The sequence below is a fragment of the Mirounga angustirostris genome, unplaced genomic scaffold, assembly GCF_029215605.1.
Source record: "Mirounga angustirostris isolate CCGP_5_RB_7025 unplaced genomic scaffold, mMirAng1.0.hap1 SCAF_7, whole genome shotgun sequence".
In the NCBI taxonomy this organism is placed as follows: Eukaryota; Metazoa; Chordata; class Mammalia; order Carnivora; family Phocidae; genus Mirounga; species Mirounga angustirostris.
Genome location: NW_026991715.1, coordinates 126,106,630 through 126,129,221, shown reverse-complemented (window position 1 = coordinate 126,129,221; position 22,592 = coordinate 126,106,630). Strand labels below are relative to the sequence as shown.

Genomic DNA, 22,592 nt, shown 5'->3' with positions numbered 1-22,592 from the left:
AATGGGCTCACTCCCTTCTCCCAAATCAGTCTTTGCACTGGGCCACAATCTCCGGTGGCCTCAGATTGGCTGATTAATTCCAACAGCCCTGTGGCCTGTACTTGAGTGAAAAAGTGCCCAGAGACCTCGAAGTGTATCATTGAACCACAGATCCATGGAGTAGAGCCCAGAGATAACATGGCCACTTGGAAACCAACCGGAGTTGTCATAAAATCACTCACAGCCACCTCATCAAGGCGACTCCATGCTGGCGTGAGGGGCGAACCCTCCGGCCCACCAGCGCATGCAGGACCAGGCCCGTGGGAGGCACCAGCCCAGCCCGCGGCCAGCGCTGCGCCTCACCGACAATGGGGGGAGGGGGAGATGGATTTGCTTGAATTTCTGCTGTTTCTTCTGTCACCTGTGTCACCAAGGACAAGGCAGGTTGTCATTCTGTTCTCCTCTAGAAAATGAGGAGTGTCACCTAGTGAGGTTGTTGAAATGAAAATAAAAATCGAAAGGAAATGTCAAAAAAAAAAAAAGAAGTTCTAAAATATAAACACATCAACACTGAAGGCAATCAAAAAATAATTATTGAATGAATGATCTCAATTATACTCAAGTAATATTTACTCATCTAGGTTGGGATCCTAGCCCTACTCCCTAAGATCATTTAATCACTCATTTCAAAGGTTGTTTATGGACTAGGTATAATACTGTAACAGTGACAGAGGAGTTAAAATACAATCCTATACTTTATAGGATTTTATACTTCATAGAAATTTATAGTCTAATGGAAGAGACAACAACCAAGCAGAAAATATGCTCTATAGAAAATTATAGTCAGAGCCCAGGAGAGGCACCAGTCTTCAATGAACAATTTACACAACTACACAACTGAGTAAGTGGTATAAGGGCACTGTAGGCAAAAGCATGTATAAAGGCATGAAAATGATATGCACCTTCTGGAGAACTCTTTCCCTTATTCTTTCACATCCTACTGTTTTAAGTATCAACAAACCTCCTCACCAGAGGAAAAGCCTCCACCCATGGTATTAGCAGATGCTCATACCTGACATTTGCTCTTAAGGACAGCCATCAGAGTGGGTGGTGGAGGAATTGAGTGAAGGTGGTCAAAGGTAAAAACTTCCAACACTGGGTTGTAACAATTCAACAGAAGGACTGTAATTAATACTTCTGTATATTTGAGTTATTAAGAGTAGATCCTAAGAGCTCTCATCACAAAAAAAAAACAAACACTTTTTTTTTCATATCTCTATAAGAGGATAAATGTTAACTAAGTTTACTGTGGTTATTTCACATCAGGTGTAAGTTATTATGCAGTACACCTTCAATTTATGCAGTCTGTATGTCAGTTATAGCTCAACAAAACTGGGCAAAAAATGCAATTCAAAAAAAAAAAACCAAGAAAACCAAAAAACAGCCTTAAGAAGAATCCTAGCTGTTCCTAGAGGGACTTCAGTAATTTTTTCTTAACTGAAGAAAGTATAGTGCCTACGAGTAAATGAGGATCAGTGAAACTTAAAAAGCAAATAGGCAACAGATGGTGAAAGATCATACTATTATACTAAGGAATTGGCAATGTATTCTGAAGGTCATGGAAAAACCCTAAAAGATTTTAATTTAGAAGTAGATACCATCAGATTTGTACTTCGGAAAGACCATGAAGATAAAGTGTAATGGGTGGATTGGAACGAGCAAGACTGGAAGTTATTACAGTAATTTAAACAACAAATTATAAAGGCCTATGTTTGGTAGCAGTGAGGATGGCAAGAGATGGACTCAAAGGTAAGATCCCAAGAACTTAGCGCTAGAGCCATAGACCGATGTGATAAAAGGGGTGAGGGGCAAGTGGTTCCAGCTTCAGCACAGATTATGATTCCATTCATCAAGTACGGTAGAGGAAGGGAAAGGAAACAGGTTCATTTGTAGACATGTTGTCTTTTTTTTTTTTTTTTTTTAAGTAGGCTCCATGCCCAACGTAGGACTTTAATTAAACTCATGACCCTGAGATTAAGAGTCCCATGCTCTAAGACTGAGCCAGCCAGACAGGTTACATTTTTAATGCCACTGGATACTTAGGACAGTATGGCTAGAATAGCATGAAGAGAAAAATAACAGGAGAAAAGGACACCGAATAGTCAGGGACCAGAAAATGTAGTGTCTTGTATGTCATTGTTAAGGTGACCAACTGTCCCAGTTTGGCTGGGACTGACAATTTTCCCAGGATATGAAACTTTCAATGCTAAAACTAGGAAAGTCCCTGGCAAACCAAGGTGCATTGGTCCCCCTAGTCAGAGTAAAGAATTAGATTTTATCCTGGGTTAGATGGGGAGCCACCATAAAATTCTGAGCAGAGAAGTCACATAATGTTATCAAACTTTCATAAAATGATGACTGGCTGCAGTGGGAAGAGAATGTAAATAAGGATAAGAGTGGAAGCAAGATCAATGTTGGCTATAAATATTTTGGAGTCACCAGGATTTAAGTTCAACTACAGATATTAATATTAATATTAATTAATTAATACTGGAAACAGTATAAAAAGTTAAGAGAGAGAAAAGTTTGAGAAAGATGGCCCAGAAGATAATATGTGAAAACACCATTATTTAAGCAGTGACTTAATATAACATCCTTCAAAAGAGACAAAGAAGTAGCCACCAGAATAGGAAGAAGATCAGGGGTGGGGGGAATGTCATAAATGGCAAAGTACAGATACAACCAAGGAGCAAAAATTTCCCAGAAATCAAGTAAGACAAGGACTGAAATGTTCAGTAAGTTCAGTAACCAGGACATTACTGGTAAGGCAAAAAGAATGTCAATGAACCAGTTGGAGGAAATCCAGAAAAGACAGCAAAGATGGCAAAACAGTAACTTAAGGAAGTGGAGATCCCAAGCTTGGGGATAGAGATGAAGAAAAAGAGTAACAGCCAAGAGAGAGACACAGGGTAAAGGATTTATTAAATTTTCTTAAAAGAGGATAGTCCTGAACAAGTTTATAGCCTCAAAGGAAGCATGTTGGAGAGAGGGGAAGAAAGGGAACAAATAACAGAACAAAATTCTGTTTCAAAGCCAGGGAAAAGTTGCAAAGTCCAATGATTTCCATTTCCTTTATGAGGAAAGAGAAGGCAAATGCTGAAGGAGGAAGGGTAAGGAAAGCAAGAAGCATACAGAAGTTAAAATAACCTTGAAGTAGCTAGTGCAGAGAATACAGAAGAGAGAGGAAGACCTGAGCCTGGGGTGCCTGGGTGGCTGAGTTGTTAAGTGTCTGCCTTCGGCTCAGGTCATGATCCCAGGGTCCTGGGCTTGAGCCCCATGGGAAGCCTTCTTCTCCCTCTCCCCCTGCTTGTGTTCCCTCTCTTGCTGTCTCTGTCAAATAAATAAATAAAATCTTAAAAAAAAAAAAACAAAAACGAAGACCTGAGCCACACAGAAAGTTTTTTTTTTTTTTAACTCTGAGGATCTAGTTCTAAGTGCTAGAAATGACAAACTGGAAGTAAATTTGGGCCCAAACAAGCCATCAAGCTTAAGTTTCTATTTTTTTCCCCCCAGATGGCCTCAGCAGCGCTGATGAAGGAATAAAAAGGATGACAGACTGATGTAGGATTGAGCAGAAAGACAGTGGTACAAAATGTTTAAGAAATTTGTCAAGAGGGGTGCCTGGGTGGCTCAGTTGGTTAAGCATCCAATTCTTGATTTGGCTCAGTTGTGAGATGGAGCCCCGCATGGGCTCTGCACTAGGCATGGAGCCTGTCTCTCCCTCTCCTCCTCCTCACATGTGCACTCCCTCTCTAAAGGGGGGAGTGAAGGGGAGGGGAGGGGTGGGGAGGGGAGGGGAGGGAGGAAGGAAAGAAAGGAAGAAAGGAAAAGAAAGGAAAGGAAAGGAAAGGAAGGAAGAAGAAAAAAAGAAGGAAAGAAAAAAAGAAAATTAAGTTTGTCAAGAATGTGAAGGAAGTGAGGGAAAATTAAGAAAATAGAGGGATTCAACACACTGAAAACCAAAGGGCAGATTTAGCAGGATTGAGGAAATAAAACTGCGGTTAAAGGTAGGAGGCTGTGGTCAGAGTGGAATTAAGATTTGAGAGATGGGGCAATTCTAGATGATCATAAAGTCCAGGTATGCTCATGGCCATGGGTGGCTGGAACAAAATGATGTTAAACGTCAGTGAAGCTGAAGAAAGAAAAAAAGAAGTGATGACAGGGTTTGGTCTCTTCATTAAGTCAATGAAGTCACCCAGAAAATCAGCAGAGGCATAACCAGGAATGTAGATGAGAGACATAAGGAAGGACAGAAGACGGGGCATTAACTCATGCCTCTTTGGCAATACAAAAAGGTCACCAGTACCCAAGTAGGTCAACGGCTCAGGTCTCTTCTGCCAAAAGGTACTACTCCCAGACTACCTAGGAAGTCCAATGTGAAGACTCGTCAATCCCATATCATAATTTTCTACCACCAATGGTAGCTAAAACGCGTATCTATTTCTCACGCCTGAGCTATATATACATGAGAGCTAGGTCCTTGAAAACCACCACATAGAAGAAAATTCTACTGAAAGTAGAAACGAATTGTACATGCCTCAATTGATCTCTAAAATGTTTCTGGAACACAGTTCTAACATTCATGATAACCAGGAGCAATGATCCTTCCACTTAAACATCATGCACCACAGTAAATGCCCTGCAGCAACAGAGCACAGCAGTGTGACTACGGTGGAGAAAATATGGAGCTCCCCAAATTTGAGACTTATCAGAAATAGATATTATGCAAAGCAAAGAATAACTATGTATAGCACACACATACCAAACAAAAAGAACATGTTTTTCCTTACCGTTCTGGATCAGTGTTTACTCCAATAACTGGTTTAAGTCTATCTAAGACCTTACTTGCTGCCAGGAGCATCGTGCCATCACCTAAAGGACATAAGACATAACCAGATTTGTTACAAAACTAGTTTTTAACATCATTTTGAACACAAGTCCTTTTGTTTTAACAATCACACTCCTACTCCATCCTGCTGACCACCAGTCTATTCCACTTCCTTTCTACCCACTATCCCTAATCCGGGATTTCTCAACAGTGGCAAGACCGACATTTTAGGCCGGGTAATTCTTTGTTGGGGGGTGCCGGGGCGGGGGGGGGGGGGCTGTCCCGTGCATTACAGGATATTCAGCAGTATCCATGACCTCTACCTGTTAGATGCCCGTAGTAGCCCCCCAGCTGGGAACCACTGTTCTAATCCTATCATTCTACTAACCAAATCTCTTTCCTTCTGTCATAACATCAGTCCAAATTCATACATTATTTTAATGAGAATACATCCAAAAAAGTGTCCAGTGCAGATTTTTCTAACAAATGCTATCAATTTAAAGCTTTGACAACAATGTCCACTTACTTAATAATAAAGCTCAGGAAAGATAGCTGTAAGTATATTGGAGCCAGAGTGGGATGGAACTTAGCTAATCTCACTGAACTCTTAAACAATTTCAGCTTTTTTTTTTAAGACTGGCATAACTAAATCAAAATACAGTTACAACTCATCTTTTGAATATTTGAAGTCAAATGCACACCTTAAATATACAAACAGAAATAGACATAGAACCTCACAAATAACATCATTCACTAAAAAAGTGAAATGTTATATATAGCAGATATTTTAAATCTTATCCTAAAAATCCCAAAATGCATCTTGTGGTAGGATTCTGAAGGCTTCATTACAGCTAGACCACAGGTATCTGGAAATGATAGTAAAGAGCATTTCCGTATTCCAACATCTTTACCTCTGTAAAACTATTACCTCCTGCAGCTATGACAGCGTCTGCCCATCGAACAATCTCTTCATCATATTCTCTCCTCTTTACTAGACGAACCTCAATTCCCTCATTCCTAAGATAAAAAAGTAAAAGTTATATAAAATGTCCACTAGTAACATGAAGGATGTTTTGAGGCAGGTTACTCCAATGATGTAAAATAACCAAACTTGTTTTATAAACAAATTTATGTTTAGTTTTGCAAGGTTAACTTCATTTTCATTTATTTAATTACAATAGCCAATTTACTATGGTCAGGAAGCATATGAATAAACTGAAAGTTAATGACTATCCGAAATCTCTACATGCTTCAAAAACATCTTGTTTTTGCCCCTGACAAATAGCAGTATCAATAGATTAGAATTTCATTTCATTTTCTCTATTCCTCTGATGCTAAAATTCACTAATACAAAAATGGTCAAGAAGTGTAACATCTCAAGACACTTTTTAATTATAAAAGCAAACAGTCATTATTTTAAATCCAACAAATATTCATTCAGTGTCAGACACTGAAAGAGTGACTAAAATACTTTCTACTTTGCATGTTCTCACACTGATTCTCTTATATACATATAAACTTATTCACTGACTGCATTAATAGAATTAACAGAAGTTCCTATGATAATTTTTAGACATTCAAAGAATATTTTAATGAACACCCATAAAATCCAGTATTTAATAAAATATTACACATACAGTTGAAGCCTAATGTATACAGAATTATCTCTGTAGAAAAGGCACTTCTCAGACCAAATATTAACTGAAAATGTGTGAAATTTTCAGAGTACAATAAAAATTTCCTTAGAGGGAGCCTGGGTGGCTCAGTTGGTTAAGCGACTGCCTTCGGCTCAGGTCATGATCCTGGAGTCCCGGGATCGAGTCCCGCATCGGGCTCCCTGCTCAGCAGGGGGTCTGCTTCTCCCTCTGCCCTCCTCCCTCTCATGCTCTCTGTCTCTCATTCTCTCTCAAATAAATAAATAAAATCTTAAAAAAAAAAAAAAACCACTTTCCTTAGAAACACTATAATATCAACTCCATTAACCAAGATATAATTTTCTGAAAATGATTTTATAATGGCAATCTTTACTAAAAATCTCAGGATCACCTGCTAGTAAAAATAAAAACTGGAAGTCCTGAATACAAAAGCCCATCAACGATCCAATCCCATTAACTTACCGTAAACTATCTAGAATATGCTCTACATTTTTGGTGTGAATATGATGTCGTTCAAGTAGTCCACTGTAGCTAGAGCCTTTCAATGCAAGCTGTATCAAGATAAAACAAATTCTGTCTCATTACATGACATATATTACACATTATAACATATCTCTTTAAAAAAAACCTATAAAAATATAATGGGTTAAGGCACATTTTTATGACTACAAGTTTAAACTGAACTAGAAAGATTGATTTCAGAAAATCATAATTTGGTTTCAATACCAAATACAGCATTAAGTTTCCTGAATCATGTAGTTAACAGGATCTCAAAATTTGCTTATTTTTCAACTTGAGGGTTTTTTAATGGATTTTTAACACATCGCATGTGGTTACTTGAAGACCAAAGACAAACTAGTATTTTAGAAAGCAGTTAGATGACCTTTGTTCCACTTGGATTTGCAGCTCTCTTCTGTTCAGATTTATGAACTCTATTTGGAATTTACCCCATGCAATCCAAACAAAGGCCGGGTTAGCTCCCTGAAATTGGATAACTTTTAGATATAAAGACATATATCCTTCAAGAATTATCTTTCCTAGTCCACTGGAGGACATTTTTACAATGTCACTACTTTACCATTAATAATTCTCCTTTTAAATTACATGTCTTCGAAATAATCCATAAAGTAAAATGTTAAGAGAGAAGTTCAGACATATCCTCAATGCATATTCGTTTAATCAACTAGGAAATTTGTCCAGTAGAGTGAATGTGAGAATTAAAAAGCATGTTATTTCTTTCCTTCTCCAACTTCCCTTATACCCTCCCTCTTGATGACACAATATCAGTTTTTCAAGTACCTGTCCAAAATACAATCTTAAACATATTCTTTTTAGATTATTACTGAATTATAAAGTAAAACCAAATTTTAGATAGCATCCTTAATATGTATTTTACATATTAAAAATTTTATCAAAGTAACAAGACATGGAAGATACATATATAAAGAAAATTTAAAATACATATAATCTTATTGTCCCAGGACAGTTTATGTTAATATTTTGATATCTACCTTTCCAGTTTTTTGTTTATGAATATAGGGTTAAGAGTTTTAAAATAGTTTTGTCCTCACTCTATAATCTAAAGGGAAATGTTTGGGGCGCCTGGGTGGCTCAGTTGGTTGGGCGACTGCCTTCGGCTCAGGTCATGATCCTGGAGTCCTGGGATCGAGTCCCACATCGGGCTCCCTGCTCGGCAGGGAGTCTGCTTCTCCCTCTCCTACTCCCCGTTTGTGTTCCCTCTCTCGCTGTGTCTTTCTCTGTCAAATAAATAAAAATAAAATCTTTAAAAAATAAATAAATAAATAATAAAAAATAAAGGGAAATGTTTGTTCCTCAAGGGGAGGTGAAGACACATTTGGCTATTTGATAATTAATACATAGATGTTAACTCACAAAGATACACTAGATCAGATCATCTGTACAACACTTTGACATCTAGACATAAGCTTCATATTTAGACAGATCATACCAACATCAAAAATATTTTTTAAAGGAAAGCAGTGACCAAGATCATAATTAGATAATCCTTCATTTAATTTAAAAAAGTCAACATACAACAGGTTTGAAAAACTATTTTAAGACTAGAATTTCTGAATATAAATGAACATAGCATTAACATTCAGATTACACTACCATTAGCCAATTACAAATTAACTAAAACTGTACTAACCATCTCTCAGTAAATATGGATCACAATGCTCTTCATCTCTACTCTCTCCCTGGGGATCTCTAGCTTCAAGGCTTTCCGTGCGAGAGCTGTATGCAGAGGACTCCCAACTGCTAACCCCAGCCTCTCTTTATATACAAATAAATGTAACCACCAAGGTATCTGACATCTTTCTCTGGATATCAACAGGAATCTCAAACTAAAATACTCAGTATCAAACTCCTGACTTTTCTAACAGATTAGTTACTGTGGTGTATTATTTTGTTACAGTAGTTACCTCTCATGAGCCCATTTCAAGAGTGAATATGTAGCTAGAAACTGAGCTCTAAAAAATTAAATTCATTCGTTCAAATATTTGAGTGCCTACTACTGTATTAGTTTAAACATTAGTTGAGCTCAATCAAATAATGGGGCACTGAAAACTGCCAAAGACAATGAGAACTAACTCAAATGTATAAGAAGTCTATTAGAATAGTTTCATCAAATGTACTGCTTCTAACCTGCTATAAATAAAACTTAAGGGTAGCTGGTCCTCAATTTCCTGCCCAGATTTTTATCTTATGTTCTAATTTGTGGTTTGGACAATACAGAACATGTATCCAGGAATACAGGACATAAACCTTTATGTATAGATAACTGTAAATTCTAGTCTGGTGGTTCAGAAGCTTTTGTGCTCACTTCCTGGCTCTCGGCAAACTCCAGAAAATTAAGATTACTCAGCAGTTGAGGGTTAGGAAACTGTGCTTTGAGATGGTGAAGGGGGTTTGAATTTGTGGAGAAAATAATTTTGGAGCACTAACAAAAAACTTCCAAGTTTTCCATGATTTTAATAAGTTTTGCTAGCAACACTAAAATTCCTAAATTTCCAAACCTAAATACAAAATTCATTTAGCATCAGAATACTTAATATATTGGGACAGAAATGTCATTTCATAAATTCTATTCCCACTTAAATGCTTCTTGTGAACTAATTCTCTTATAACTCATGTTCAATACATTTATTTAGAGAATACAAGTTCTTATATTAATTATTTTCTTTAAAGATCTAGATGGCTGGGCTAATAAGCTTCATTAACATGGACTGGCTAAACTAGGCAAATACAAGACAAGGCATTTTATAAAATCACTTAGTAAAAGCATCAATTAGAAAGTCTTAAATCACTATTCAACTGGCTTGTAGAGTTTTTAAAGTTTTCTTTTATATTCAAAGACCGGTAAGAATTTCTAGCTATCCCTCTGAAAATAACAAGACCTCAAAGATTTAAAACCGTACTTTAATCAAAAACACAAACACATTCGTTACGTCTTACAATGAAGAGGTTAGAGAAACTACTGAAATTTAAAACACATTCTCAATTCTGCAATGTTACACCACCGGTATTAGCAACAAAGTTTTAAGATGCTTTTTTCCAAAAAAAATACTGTTGATGTGCATTTAAAAAAATGATTATTCACCAGAATACTTGGAAAAAGATTTTATATATATATATATATATGTATATATATATATATAGTATATATTATACAGAAAAAAGATTATTCACCAGAATACTTGGAAAAAGCAATGTGAATCTAAAAGATCTATAGTCTGACACATTTCAGTGAAAGAGCAAAAGAGTTTCATTCAAGCAACAAGAGTTTCTCCTACAAAATTTACAAAAGCCAACATCACTTCTCCCCAGGTAGCTCCAAAGTTAAGATACAACAAAGCATGAAAGGAATAAGGGAGGATTCTGAACCAACAAAAATTTGCCTACCTTAAGGTTAGATGTGATAGGCTACTTCCTATATGATCCAACCACTTTTATTAAAATATCATAGATATTTTTACTTGACCAAAACTGAGTTTATTGGAAATACAAATTTTTAAGACTTGTTTTACTAATCAGTTCAATATTACTACTTTGTACTCTATGTACTAATTCACATGAAAGCTCAATTATGGAAGGAAATAGGTCTTTTTAAATTTAACACATAAGAAATGCACAAACTTTCTGAGACAATGACAATTTGGTACATAGACTCACGAGGCATAATTTAAGCACTCTTAAAAGCATACCTGCTTAACTAAATGGTACAATGAGTGTTAATTCAGAATTGCCTTAAAATGATTAGTAACACCTCGTCAACAGCTAGAAAGTAAACTATTCCACCTAGCATGATTAGGCCTGGTACAGTGAAGCCTAAGTATTTCTTTAGCTATATTTGGCATTTATCCTGGATCATTTCAGTTTCACTCTCCCTTCTCCCAGGTGCTTACCTTTACTTTCTCCATCATTCTCTTTCTACTGCTTGCATTCCTCTTTTTATTCTTTTTACCTACTCCTTCATATGTTGGGGTTGCTCAAGGTTCCATCTTCATTATCTGTTCCCATTTCATTTTCCTTGAGTTACCTCCCCACTCCAGGGACTTGATCTCCCAAGTACACACCAGTAACTATGAAATAGTTACAGAATAAACACAGATGTCCCCTTAAATTCTTCCCTCACACTCAATCTCCATTGCCAGTCAGTGGCAAAGTACAATAAATACACCTGTAAACTTCTCCAATCTGTCCTCCACATTCATGCTGCCACCGCTTGACTTCTGGACATCAACTCTTATCTGGTCTCATGCAATAGCCTGCTCCCAGGACTGCTAACTACTTCCTTCAGTATTTATTTCCCATTTTGCCAACCTAACCACCACCACCAGAAGCCTGCTTTCATACTAGTCCCAGAATGCTAAAGTCTCAGAAAAATTGACCCTCCACTCCACTCTTATGGGGAAAGAGAGTAGGACTGACAGTTGTATTCTCCTGCTAAAAAAGACTGAAAATTACTAGGACATAAAGCCAACTTCTGCATATGACATTTAATATCTTTATAAGGTAGAGCCTACCTATTTAGCTTCTATCTACTTATTCTTGAAGCAATGATTTCCAAACTGCCCTTAAGATGGTTGTCACATTAGATGAATGGATAAAAAAGATGTGGTATATATATACAATGGAATATTATGCAGCCATCAAAAGGAATGAGATCTTGCCATTTGCAATGACGTGGATGGAACTGGAGGGTATTACGTTGAGTGAAATAAGTCAAACAGAGAAAGACATGTATCATATGACCTCACTGATATGAGGAATTCTTAAGCTCAGGAAACAAACTGAGGGTTGCTGGAGTGGGGGGTGGGGTGGGAGGGATGGGGTGACTGGGTGATAGACACTGGGGAGGGTGTGTGCTCTGGTAAGCGCTGTGAATTGTGCAAGACTGTTGAATCTCAGATCTGTACCTCTGAAACAAATAATGCAATATATGTTAAGAAAAAAAAAAAGAAGAAGAAGGTAGCAGGAAGGGAAGAATGAAGGGGGGGAAATCGGAGGGGTAGACGAACCATGAGAGACGATGGACTCTGAAAAACAAACTGAGGGTTCTAGAGGGGAGGGGGATGGGAGGATGGGTTAGCCTGGTGATGCGTATTGAGGAGGGCACATTCTGCATGGAGCACTGGGTGTTATGCACAAACAATGAATCATGGAACACTACATCTAAAACTAATGATGTAATGTATGGGGATTAACATAATAAAAAAAATTAATAAAAAATGGTTGTCACATCAATTTATTGATCAATTTATTGATCACGACCCACATTATTATTAAGAAAAAAATAAACTCAGGGCGCTTGGGTGGCTCAGTCGGTTAAGCATCTGCCTTCGGCTCAGGTCATGGGATGGAGTCCCGCATCAGGCTCCTGGTTCAGCAGGGGGCCTGCTTCTCCCTCCCTCTGCCTGCCTGCCTACTTAGTGATCTCTCTCTCTAATAAATAAATAAAATCTTAAAAAAAAAAGAAAAAAGAAACTCTACTACATGTTAACTGGCTCAATTGTTTCATGTTATCTTTTATTTCAAATGAGTATATGTACTTAGTCATGATGTAAAATTTTTCTGTAGATTACAGTCAAAAACATTTAAGTTCTTTTTGTTGGCAAAAAGATTAACTTCCCCCTATCTTGCCAGTACTATTCTCTCCCATTCACATATAAATTCTTCCTTATTCTTTAATATTAAAATATCCTGAACTTAAAAGATATCATTTCACGCTCATCACACTGGCAAAAATGTAAGTGTCTACACCAAGTGCCAATGAGAACATGGGGAATCAGGGAGCTGTTCAATGCTTACAGAAATATTATTTGTACTTCTAATTGCATTTTCTTAATTAAAAAACTGGAAACAACCTAATTATCCAAACAATGTAATACTAGACAGCACTTAAAGTGAATTAACACATACCAAATAAGTTTCAAAACCAATATTAAGGAAAGCAAGTTTCTAAAGAACAAGCGCACAATCTAATGAATATATAATTGATGTAACTTTTTTAAGACACACAAAACAATAGTATACTTTTTATGGACATGGTCATATTAATGTATAACATAAGCATGAGAAATATTTTATATATATATACACATATATACATATATATATAAATACACACACACACACACATCTATAACAGCTGCAGGCTAGTGGTTACCTCTAGGGACACAGGGAGGGAGAAAAGGTGGAAGGATAGGGCTTTAGTTATAACAATTCCTTTAAAAATATTTCAAGCAAATGTGGCAAAATATTAATATCTGTTAAGGCCCAGTATTTGGAGATATAGGTGTCTATTCTGAAAGTTTTCTATGTGGTAAAAATATTTCATAACTGAAAATCTAAACTTTAAAAAGATCACTAGAAAGTCTACTTAAAAGTTGAAAAAATTCAAAGGTCTTTTCCCCTTTCATTCTTGCCCTTCCCCAAAAATATTTTCTCCCTTCTCTGTATTCCCATGGACCACTTACAAACAGTTATAACACAATTTATTTTCCCCAAACATTTGGGAACTCGTTTTATTCACCTGTGGTTCCCCAGAACCTAGCAGGATGCTCACTTAGCAAGTGCTCAATGAATGGGTTGACGAATAGATATTCAAAAGTGACACTTTAAACAAATTAAGTTAACCAACAAAGTTCACGAATGTTGGCAACAGTGACACTGTATGCTTGTATTTTTAAAGATCATAGTTTTTATTATTATTTTCTCCACTACAAAAATACTTCTTAAAAGAAAGTAAAAAAATTCAGAACTGTCACTTCCTCCAAGAGATTGGCTTAAAAACAACAACAAAAACTATATAAGCAAGAGTTAAATTCAACAAATCTTCAGTTCTTTTAGCAGTCTATTTTATAAAGGAACCTACTTTGAAGTAACCAAAGCAGTACCATTTTAGGTACATAATTTAATAAATAATAGTGGCATTTACATAATGACCATTATTGTGGCTGAAAAATTAGAATTATGCTGCTTTAAATTATGTAAATTATAGATTAAAAAATTACGTAAAGCTAAAAATCATGTAAGCAAGGAAAAGCAGACATTATTATACCTATTTCAAAGTCAGAGGCTGATAAATAGAGGTTAGGTTACTTGCTTAAGTTTATAAAGCTAATAGACTGGTGCCAGGATCAAAACTCCTATCTCCTGCTCTTAATCCAGGACTTGCCCACCACAGACTCCTAACATTCCTACATTAGCTATATATTTCACTCCTGCTTGAGAACTGTAAATACTCATTAGGGCACTAAGGCTCAATTTTAATGATTAAGTTACAGAGGCCAAGAACTATTCTGTTCCTATGCCCTAATTCTACCAACTTTCAGTTAGGAAGGAGAGCCAATCAGCTAACCTCTCCTTGAATGCAAATGTCTTACAGAGGTTGGTCGAATTTCCTGCACAATCCACATGATATACAATGAACTTTGCTAAGGCAAGAAATAACCCACACACTTGCTGATATTCTGAAATATACATTTCTGTTACATATTAACAAAGATTACTGATAGTGAAAAATAAAGTAACTTACACTTTACTAGCTGAGAAGATATTAATGTGCACCAATACTTTACTCAAAACAAAATTCATGTAATTAAAAATATAGCAAAAGTGATCACAGTAAGAAATTATGTTATTTACAATCTCATTGTGGGCCACATATATATAATTTCTAAAACTCCCCCAGGTAACCCTGAAGGGCGAAAATCAGGGCTCTAAAGCACATCGGTCAATGATTATGTTAATGGTAGAATTTCAGCTACTGTAATATTCAACCCTTTAACATCTTCAGGAGTCTATTTAACTGCAAATATTTATGGAAGGGAGTATACCATAAGCCTCTATTTTCCTCTATTTTGTTTGTTTCCAAACAAAATTTGACATGTTTTTCTGCTCCCCCCCACCACCACCAAATCCCACGGTCAAATAAAAATCCTGTTTTGTTTAGGTTTATGTTTCTCAAACATATTTAACCATGAAACTCTTTTGGGGAACTCATGTTGGTAACCTCAACCTTAAGCTTTCAACAGCTAAAATCTTTTGGAAGAATGATAGCTGGAAATAAGGCTCTGGACTGGAAGCCTCCAGGAGAAAAGAACTAAAACTGATTTTTAAAAAGTCAGAAACCTTTGGCAGGGATGGGAAGGTAGAGAGGATGATGAATAAGATGAGGTCTTTGCCCTCAAGTCTAGAGAAGAAAATAATCAGATTATACTCCAAGGTGGAAAGCTCAAATATGTAAGTATTAGGAAGATACAGTGTAGAACACCTAACACAACCCTGGTAGCCAGAGAGAGGCACAGCAAGGTTACCAGGAAGGCTTCCTGTGGAAATAATGTTTGGAACTTGACCTCAAAGGAAGGCTAGGAATTGGCTAGAGGAAGGAGGAACTTTCAAAGCAAAAGGGGCTGCAGATGCAAATCAAACCACCCTGAAATACCATTTTTCACCTACCAGCTTGGTTAGACCCCCAAAATGTGATAAATTGCTTATGGGGGGGAGCACCTTTCATCCATTGCTGGTGAAGATATACATTGGTACAGCCTCTAAGGGAAGCAATTCAAATGCACATGCCTTTTGACTCAGCAATTCTACCTTTAGGTATTTATCTTCAAGCTTGATTCACACACAAATAAATTAACACAACTGTCATTCATTATAGACTGTATTCTAATAAATTAAGACATGCACACACTGGAATACTATACATACTATTTTAAAGAAAGAACAAGGTGGGGCGCCTGGGTGGCTCAGTTGGTTAAGCGACTGCCTTCGGCTCAGGTCATGATCCTGGAGTCCCGGGATCGAGTCCTGCATCGGGCTCCCTGCTCAGCAGGGAGTCTGCTTCTCCCTCTGACTTTTTTTTTTTTTTTTTTTTTTTAATTCATGAGAGAGAGAGCGAGAGAGAAAGGCAGAGGGAGAAACAGGCTCCCAAGGAGCAGGGAGCCCGATGCGGGACTCGATCCCAGGACCCTGAGATCATGACCTGAGCCGAAGGCAGACGCTTAACCATCTGAGCCACCCAGGCGCCCTCCCTCTGACCTTTCTGTCTCTCATTCTCTCTCTCAAATAAATAAATAAAATCTTTAAAAAAAAAAAAAGAAAGAACAAGGTGCAGAATAGCTTAAATAGTATGTTATCACTAAGTAAAAAGGGATGGGACAAAGAAAAATATTTCACTGGGCTGATTTGTATGTATAGATTATTTCTGTAAGGAAAAACAAACTGCTAACACTGGCTACTTCCAGGGACAAAAACTGTGTGCCCAGTGACAAGAATAAGAGAAAGACTTTTCATTGCACACCCTTCTGTATCTTTTACATTTTGAACCATTTAAAATGCACTACTGATCCATAAATAAATAAAATTAAATCAGCACACCACCTAAAGAAAATAAAAGCAGTCTGTACCTCTGAAACAAATAATGCAATATATGTTAAAAAAAAAAAAAAAAAAGAAGAAGACGAAGAAGGTAGCGGGAGGGGAAGAATGAAGCAGGGGAAATCAGAGGGGTAGATGAACCATGAGAGACGATAGACTCTGAAAAACAAACCGAGGGTTCTAGAGGGGAGGGGGGTGGGAGGATGGGTTAGCCTGGTGGTGGGTATTGAGGAGGGCACATTCTGCATGGAGCACTGGGTGTTGTGCACAAACAATGAATCATGGAACACTTCATCTAAAACTAATGATGTAATGTATGGGATTAACATAAGAATAAAATTAAAAAAAAAAAAAAAGCAGTTTGGAATTAATGGAAAACGAAGCTCAAGACAAAAACTGATCAGAAATGAAGCTCAAGAGGTAGACAGGAGCCAGTTCATGAAGGGCCTTGTTTGGCATACTAAGTAAGGATCATAAAGGTTCCCATACAGCAGTGTTTTTCAAAGTGTGATCTGGGGACCACTTGCAAACCTGGAGAGCTTGTTAAAAATGCAGATCTCTGGACAGAGCTAGCAAACTTAAGGGTGTGGTTCAGAAAGGCAGAGTCTGGAGTCTCCACAAACTGAATCAGAATCTTGGGGTGCTAAAGTTTAGGCATCCTCATTTTAACAAATTTTCTAGGTGATTCTACAGGTTATGGGGAGGGAGCTTTTGAGAAGTTCTAAGCAGAGGAATAAAATGGCCAGATGTTCACTTTAGATAGACCACTCTGGTGCCTGTATCTGAAAGATGTGCAAGGAGTGAGACTGTTAGAAGGCCCTGGAAGTACTCCAGATATTAATTTGATAAATACTCATGAACACTACACTCATTGCACACCAGTGGCAAAAGTATCTGCCCAAGAACTATAACCTAAGTTACACCATCATTTTCAGGATACAAGGTAAGGGAAATAAAATTCAAGGTGCTACATCTCTTAAATATGCTAAGAAGGCAATAACTAGGAATAATTTAATCCAGTAATAGACTGCTAAATGAAATTATTCTATCCCATTATAAAGATAATTAAAAAAAAAACTAAAAATGGCAACCATTAAAGAAGGTTGCTTCTGGGGTTGGGGTGGAGGGAGAGAAGAATGGAAACAGTTCATGTCTTGTTTGGTATATACCAAAATAGTTTTAAATAAAACCTACTCTTTGGCCAAAAAGGCATGTTCACAATGTCAAAACCCTTTCCAATCAGCTTTGATTCGCCTAAAGATCTGATCTGTTGAGCGCCATGGACCTTATTAATAAAAATCCCACATCTGCCAACAGCTGCATCTCTTAAGATGTAGGTAAATCGTAATAACAGTTTAATTAGCCCTGCAAGGTAATGAGCCAGTAGAGGTAAGGTACCTACGAAGGTACCTTCCTAGAAATTCACAGGAAACATCATTGCAAGATTTAAAAATAAAGCAATGTAACCAATATGAAAGAGTCACTGGAAGTCAGACTTTGACCGACTTCGAAAGATAGAAACCTACTCTGTACATGCTTTAACAACTAAGAAGTATTTCCTCCATTTGTTTAAGCTTCTACAAAATGAGAAAACCATGAGGGTTGAAGGTATAAATTACACTGACACTCCATCCTTCATCTTCTTTTTGCATTTTAACAAATAACCTAACAGAGATCTATTCTGCAACAAAACCACCACCTCCACAACAAAAAAGAACCCTCTGATCTAAAACTTCAGGTTACCATGACACTATAGACACAAGAGGTACGGTGCCAAAGACACAAAGTAAGCACACGGCCACTTTCTTTTATTCCCAATTCACATGATTCGTGTATCTTAGAATCTTTTACCCCAGCAATATAGCAAACAATATTAACCAGCTTATCAGTCCTACCACAGAATCCCATTTTAGAACAACTTTACACAGCTCAGTATTCTTTGGCTTGGACTCTACCTAATGCTATTCCATTCTGAATACTGGCTTTAATATAAATGGTAAAACAAAAATCAGTAAGGAGATAATCCAATAAAATGTAATTGAAACGACAACAACTATTTCACTGCCTTGCAATTACAAAACCATGTGTTCTATAGTACAGAAGTTTTAACTCAAAGTTTTCTTATCCCAAACAGCATTACCTAGCCAAAGACAAATATTTACCTATTAAGAGATTTCTCTCTAGATACTCAGAGTGGGTACACTAGGTAGTTCAATTTGTAAAGACTTACTGATTTGCCTACATTTTTAAAATTTTGATTAGTGGCAATCTAGTTCAGAGGTCCCAGAGTTAATCTAATTCAGAGCACACTTATTTTCTTGAGGCCTTGGAAAGTTATCCAGAGTTTCAAAACGCCAGCACTAAAAAAGGCCTTGGAGGCTATCTAGTCCAACCCTACTACTTCACATACTGAACTAGGCAGAAGTTTGAAAACCTGATGGTACAACGAAAAGGTATCAGTGTCACACATGAGGCCCACAGGAGTTAAAAAGACCCCTAGGAAGTTAACCACACAGAATTGGGCCTAGGACCCCAAGATCCTAACACCCAATCCCACACTCCAAACAGGCCAACAGAGTGTACTATTTTAAACTGTTGAGAGGTTTTCATAAAATTGTATAAAGAACATATTTATACATATATTTGACAATTTCTAAAAAGATCTTGCAAAATTGAGAGTACAATCCAAGGAACACACCTCTTTCCCAACACAGAAACAATGTGCTTGCTTCTGACATTATTATTCCCTGCCTCACCCCCAAATTCAGACACTGACAAACTGATTGATTTACTCTTATTAAATGACACAACTGTTTTCTATAAATTGCTACATCTTCAAACACTAAAGGAAAGGAGAGAAAAATCTGTACCTAGCAAGCACTTCCATCTAACGAAAGCAGGGGCTCTCCTCAATTAACTCGTTAAAGAATCAAGAAGTTTAATGCTGGGGAGATGGGGTGGCTCAGATGGTTAAAGGCTCATCTGCCTTCGGCTCAGGTCATGATCCCAGGGGCCTGGGATGGAGCCCCGCATCAGGCTCCCTGCTCAGTGCAGAATCTGCTTCTCCCTCTCCCTCTGCCATTCCCTCTGCTTGTGCTCTCTGGCTCTACCTCTCTGTCAAATAAATTTAAAAAAAAAACTTAAAAAAAAAAGTTTAATGCTAATAATAGATTCAGTACTTATGCAGACATGATTTACAACGTGATTTTGATACCTGTACAAAACATTACAAACAAATCTGAAGAATACAAACCATACCAGAAGTTTAAAACAGGCTGTCTACTTCTGTACAGAATCCTACAAGATTTGGTTATAGGCATGTAATTCCAAAGCTTTGGTGCACATTGTTCATGGTAGTATCTTCACTCTCCTTTTCCTAAAGTTGGTGGGCAGGGAGCATGGGATCAGAAGTCTCAAAAGGAGAGGGAAGTCTCAAAAGGAGAGGGAAGTCTCAAAAGGAGAGAGAAGAGAGATACTCGGTTTTTCTCTCAGATGGATTTATATACTTTTGCAAAGATATTAATATCTGTACTAAACAGAGTCTATTGTGGAAATACTGCTGTTATGGACGTAGGCTTTTTATTTCATAATTATCAAGTTTACCTGCCCTCTAACTTGCCCTTTCTACTTAATAGCATATACTCAAAGTCAAATTTTCTCCCTCGCTATCCCCTGAACTCGAAACACGTGTGCTTTTTGTTCTAGCAAAACAAACTGCTAGAACCTTGTCTGACGACCACGTTCCATCACGGAAAAGTCTCACCCAGACCGGCTTTCCGGAGTATCCCAGGCCTGACAGTCCTGCAGAGTAAAAGGGGGTGTGTCCGCCGTAACTTAGCCCTCTCTTCCACCTCCCCGCAGCGACGCCCCGGCGCCCCTTCTTGGGGAGGGCTTGGGGAGCTGTTTCCAGAGCGTCCAGACCTCAGCCACCCGCCCACCTTTCTCGGGGCTGTTGTTGCTATTCCCAAAAGGGAGAATAGGGGGTGGTGCTGGCGAGGGCACAAATGAATCCCCAAACCCTTCCCACTGGGAGCTCCTGTACCCCCATCCAAGTCTTCCTCCCCCGTCTTGGGGGGGGGGTCTCTGCAGTAGCAGTGACCCTCTACCTCACTCTCTCTCGACACACACAGAGGGCGGGGGGGTCTACGCGCGAAGCCAGAGGGAGTGGAGGGCATCGAGCCGGGAAGGCAGGGCATCTAGGGCGTCGGGGCGGAAAAGGTGGTCCCGAGAGCTCTCGCCACACCACAAAGCCGCGGCCGAGCCTGGGTGTGAACGGGGGCCGAGCCCACACACAACAGGGAGGGGGGGGTGCCGCCGGGACCCACCAGCTGCTTCAGGTCCTCCTCGGAGAGCTCCGCGTAACGGTACCGCTGCTGCTCGAACTCGTACCGGGTGGTTTTGGCCACCACCACCACCCGCGACGGGCGGAAGCCGCCGTCGGGGCGGCTGCCACAGCCCGCCAGCTCGCGCGGCTGCCCCTGCCCCAGGTGCCGCCGGCCGCCGCCGTCACCGCAGAGCCGCGGCCGCGCGGCGGGGCCTCCCGCGCCCGGCCCCCTCAGCACCGCCGCCCGGCCGCCCGCCACACGCCGACAGCTGCCCAGCAGGAAGCCTCGGTAGCAAGTCATCCTCCGCCCGGCGGGGCTGCAGGCCCGGGCTCCCGCCTCGGCTCCCCGCCACCAGCAGTGCGCACCACCCGCGCCGCCCGGGCCTCTAACGCCGCGCCGGACCGGGAGAGGTTAAGTGCCCCGCCGTGCGTGGCCCGCGCCGCGAGGGGGACGTGCCCAGACGTTGACGGGGGCGGGGAAAGCCGGCGACTGGGAGGTGGGAGAGCCGAAGCCCGGGAAAGGTGGGCGGGGAAGAGCCAGAGGCCTCAGGGTGGTGGGTTTTGTTTGTTTGTGTATCCGTTTCCATCCACGCCTGCGCAGTGGCCGCTTCGCCGCCTGGGGGCCCACCTCCTGCTCCACCCCCTTCCCTGGGAGGGCACCAAACCCGCCCGCCCGCCCCCAACTCTGTGGGCCAATCAGAGCCAGCAGCGGTTTCGGAGCCCGAGGAACTGTGGGGATTGGCTGCGGCCGGAGGAAGGGCTGGAATTCTATTTGGCGATTGAGCTGCCTTAGGAATCCAGCTAGAACCGGTCTGAAGCGGCGCGGGGGCTGCGGGTGGGGTTTTGAGCGCCTGGCGGGAGAGCAGGTGCTTCTGGGCACTTCCTCGCTTGGGTTTCATTATTGCACTTTATCGGCCCGTGTAAAACTAGACCTTTTCATTATTGCGCACAAGTCTAGCTTCTTTACTCCTTCGTTCAGCCAAATCTAGTCGGATGGCCGATAAGACCAACGCTGGGCTGGGGGCCAGGGAGACTGACCAAGGACCATCTGCACAGTTTGCGCGGCCTAGTGCAAAATAAAAATTCCGAGCTTCTTGCTCAGGAAGTATTAAGAATTGCAAGACAGACAGCACTAAGCCGAGTGCCTGGCCCATCTGAACATGGTGCCTTGTGGGACTGCACAAGTAATAGCCCCTGCGGACAACCAAAAAACTATCAGCCCAGGGAGAGAAAGACAGGTAGGCTTTGAGGAAGTTAGAGGATAACGGGTAGAGGAATCTGGCCAAGTGGAGCATTTCTAGATGGGGAGATAAGATGCAAAAAGTAGACAGGTCAATAGAGAAAGGTAAGAATGTTAGTAATTTGGAGTTCATTCTATAGGCAGCAGTTAGCCTTTTGAAGGCTCTTAACTGGAAAGAAGTGAGTCCTGAAAACGATGATGACTGTTTATCTGGCTTGGGACTGTTGAGCGGATTGGGAGGCAAGAGGAGGGAGACCTGGCGCTGTTGGAGTAGTTACACTTGGCCCTGGGTTGACTTAGTAGTAATGGAAGTAGAAGAAAGCGCTCCTTTTACAGGGGAGAATCAAATGGCAATCCACGTCCTACTGTTCGTCCTTCCTGCTCCTTACATCCACTTGCTTGGGTGCCCTCTTTGCTTCTTTATAGTCCTAGCATTATCAGTAACTAGCCTGTGGACTTCCGGCAGGTCACTTCATCTTTCTGGGCCTCAGATACCTCATCTATAAAATGAGGGTGTAGAACTAGAGTGATAGCAAGGTTCTTTCAAAGCCCAAATTGATCCTGAACCTGGACTCTTCCTTTTTTAGCTATCCA

At 39.7% G+C, this 22,592-nt stretch overlaps 1 protein-coding gene across 5 annotated transcripts in view; it reads right to left on the bottom strand.

Annotated features, from left to right (window-relative positions):
• NADK2 (NAD kinase 2, mitochondrial) overlaps positions 1-21,360 on the bottom strand; it is a 47,109-nt gene extending 25,749 nt beyond the window's left edge. For 2 of the 5 annotated variants that reach the window (XM_064596796.1, XM_064596799.1), the window contains exons 1-4: positions 20,760-21,357; positions 6,985-7,073; positions 5,796-5,884; positions 4,830-4,911 (exon numbers count right to left, since the gene is read on the bottom strand). In XM_064596796.1, the coding sequence (XP_064452866.1) occupies positions 4,830-4,911; positions 5,796-5,884; positions 6,985-7,073; positions 20,760-21,059 (560 nt within the window). In that variant the 5' untranslated portion in view covers positions 21,060-21,357. Of the gene's footprint in view, positions 1-4,829; positions 4,912-5,795; positions 5,885-6,984; positions 7,074-20,759 lie in introns of all 5 variants that reach the window. The other 3 variants (XM_064596797.1, XM_064596800.1, XM_064596798.1) reach the window with 3 other exon arrangements.
• Positions 21,361-22,592: the final 1,232 nt, after the last annotated feature.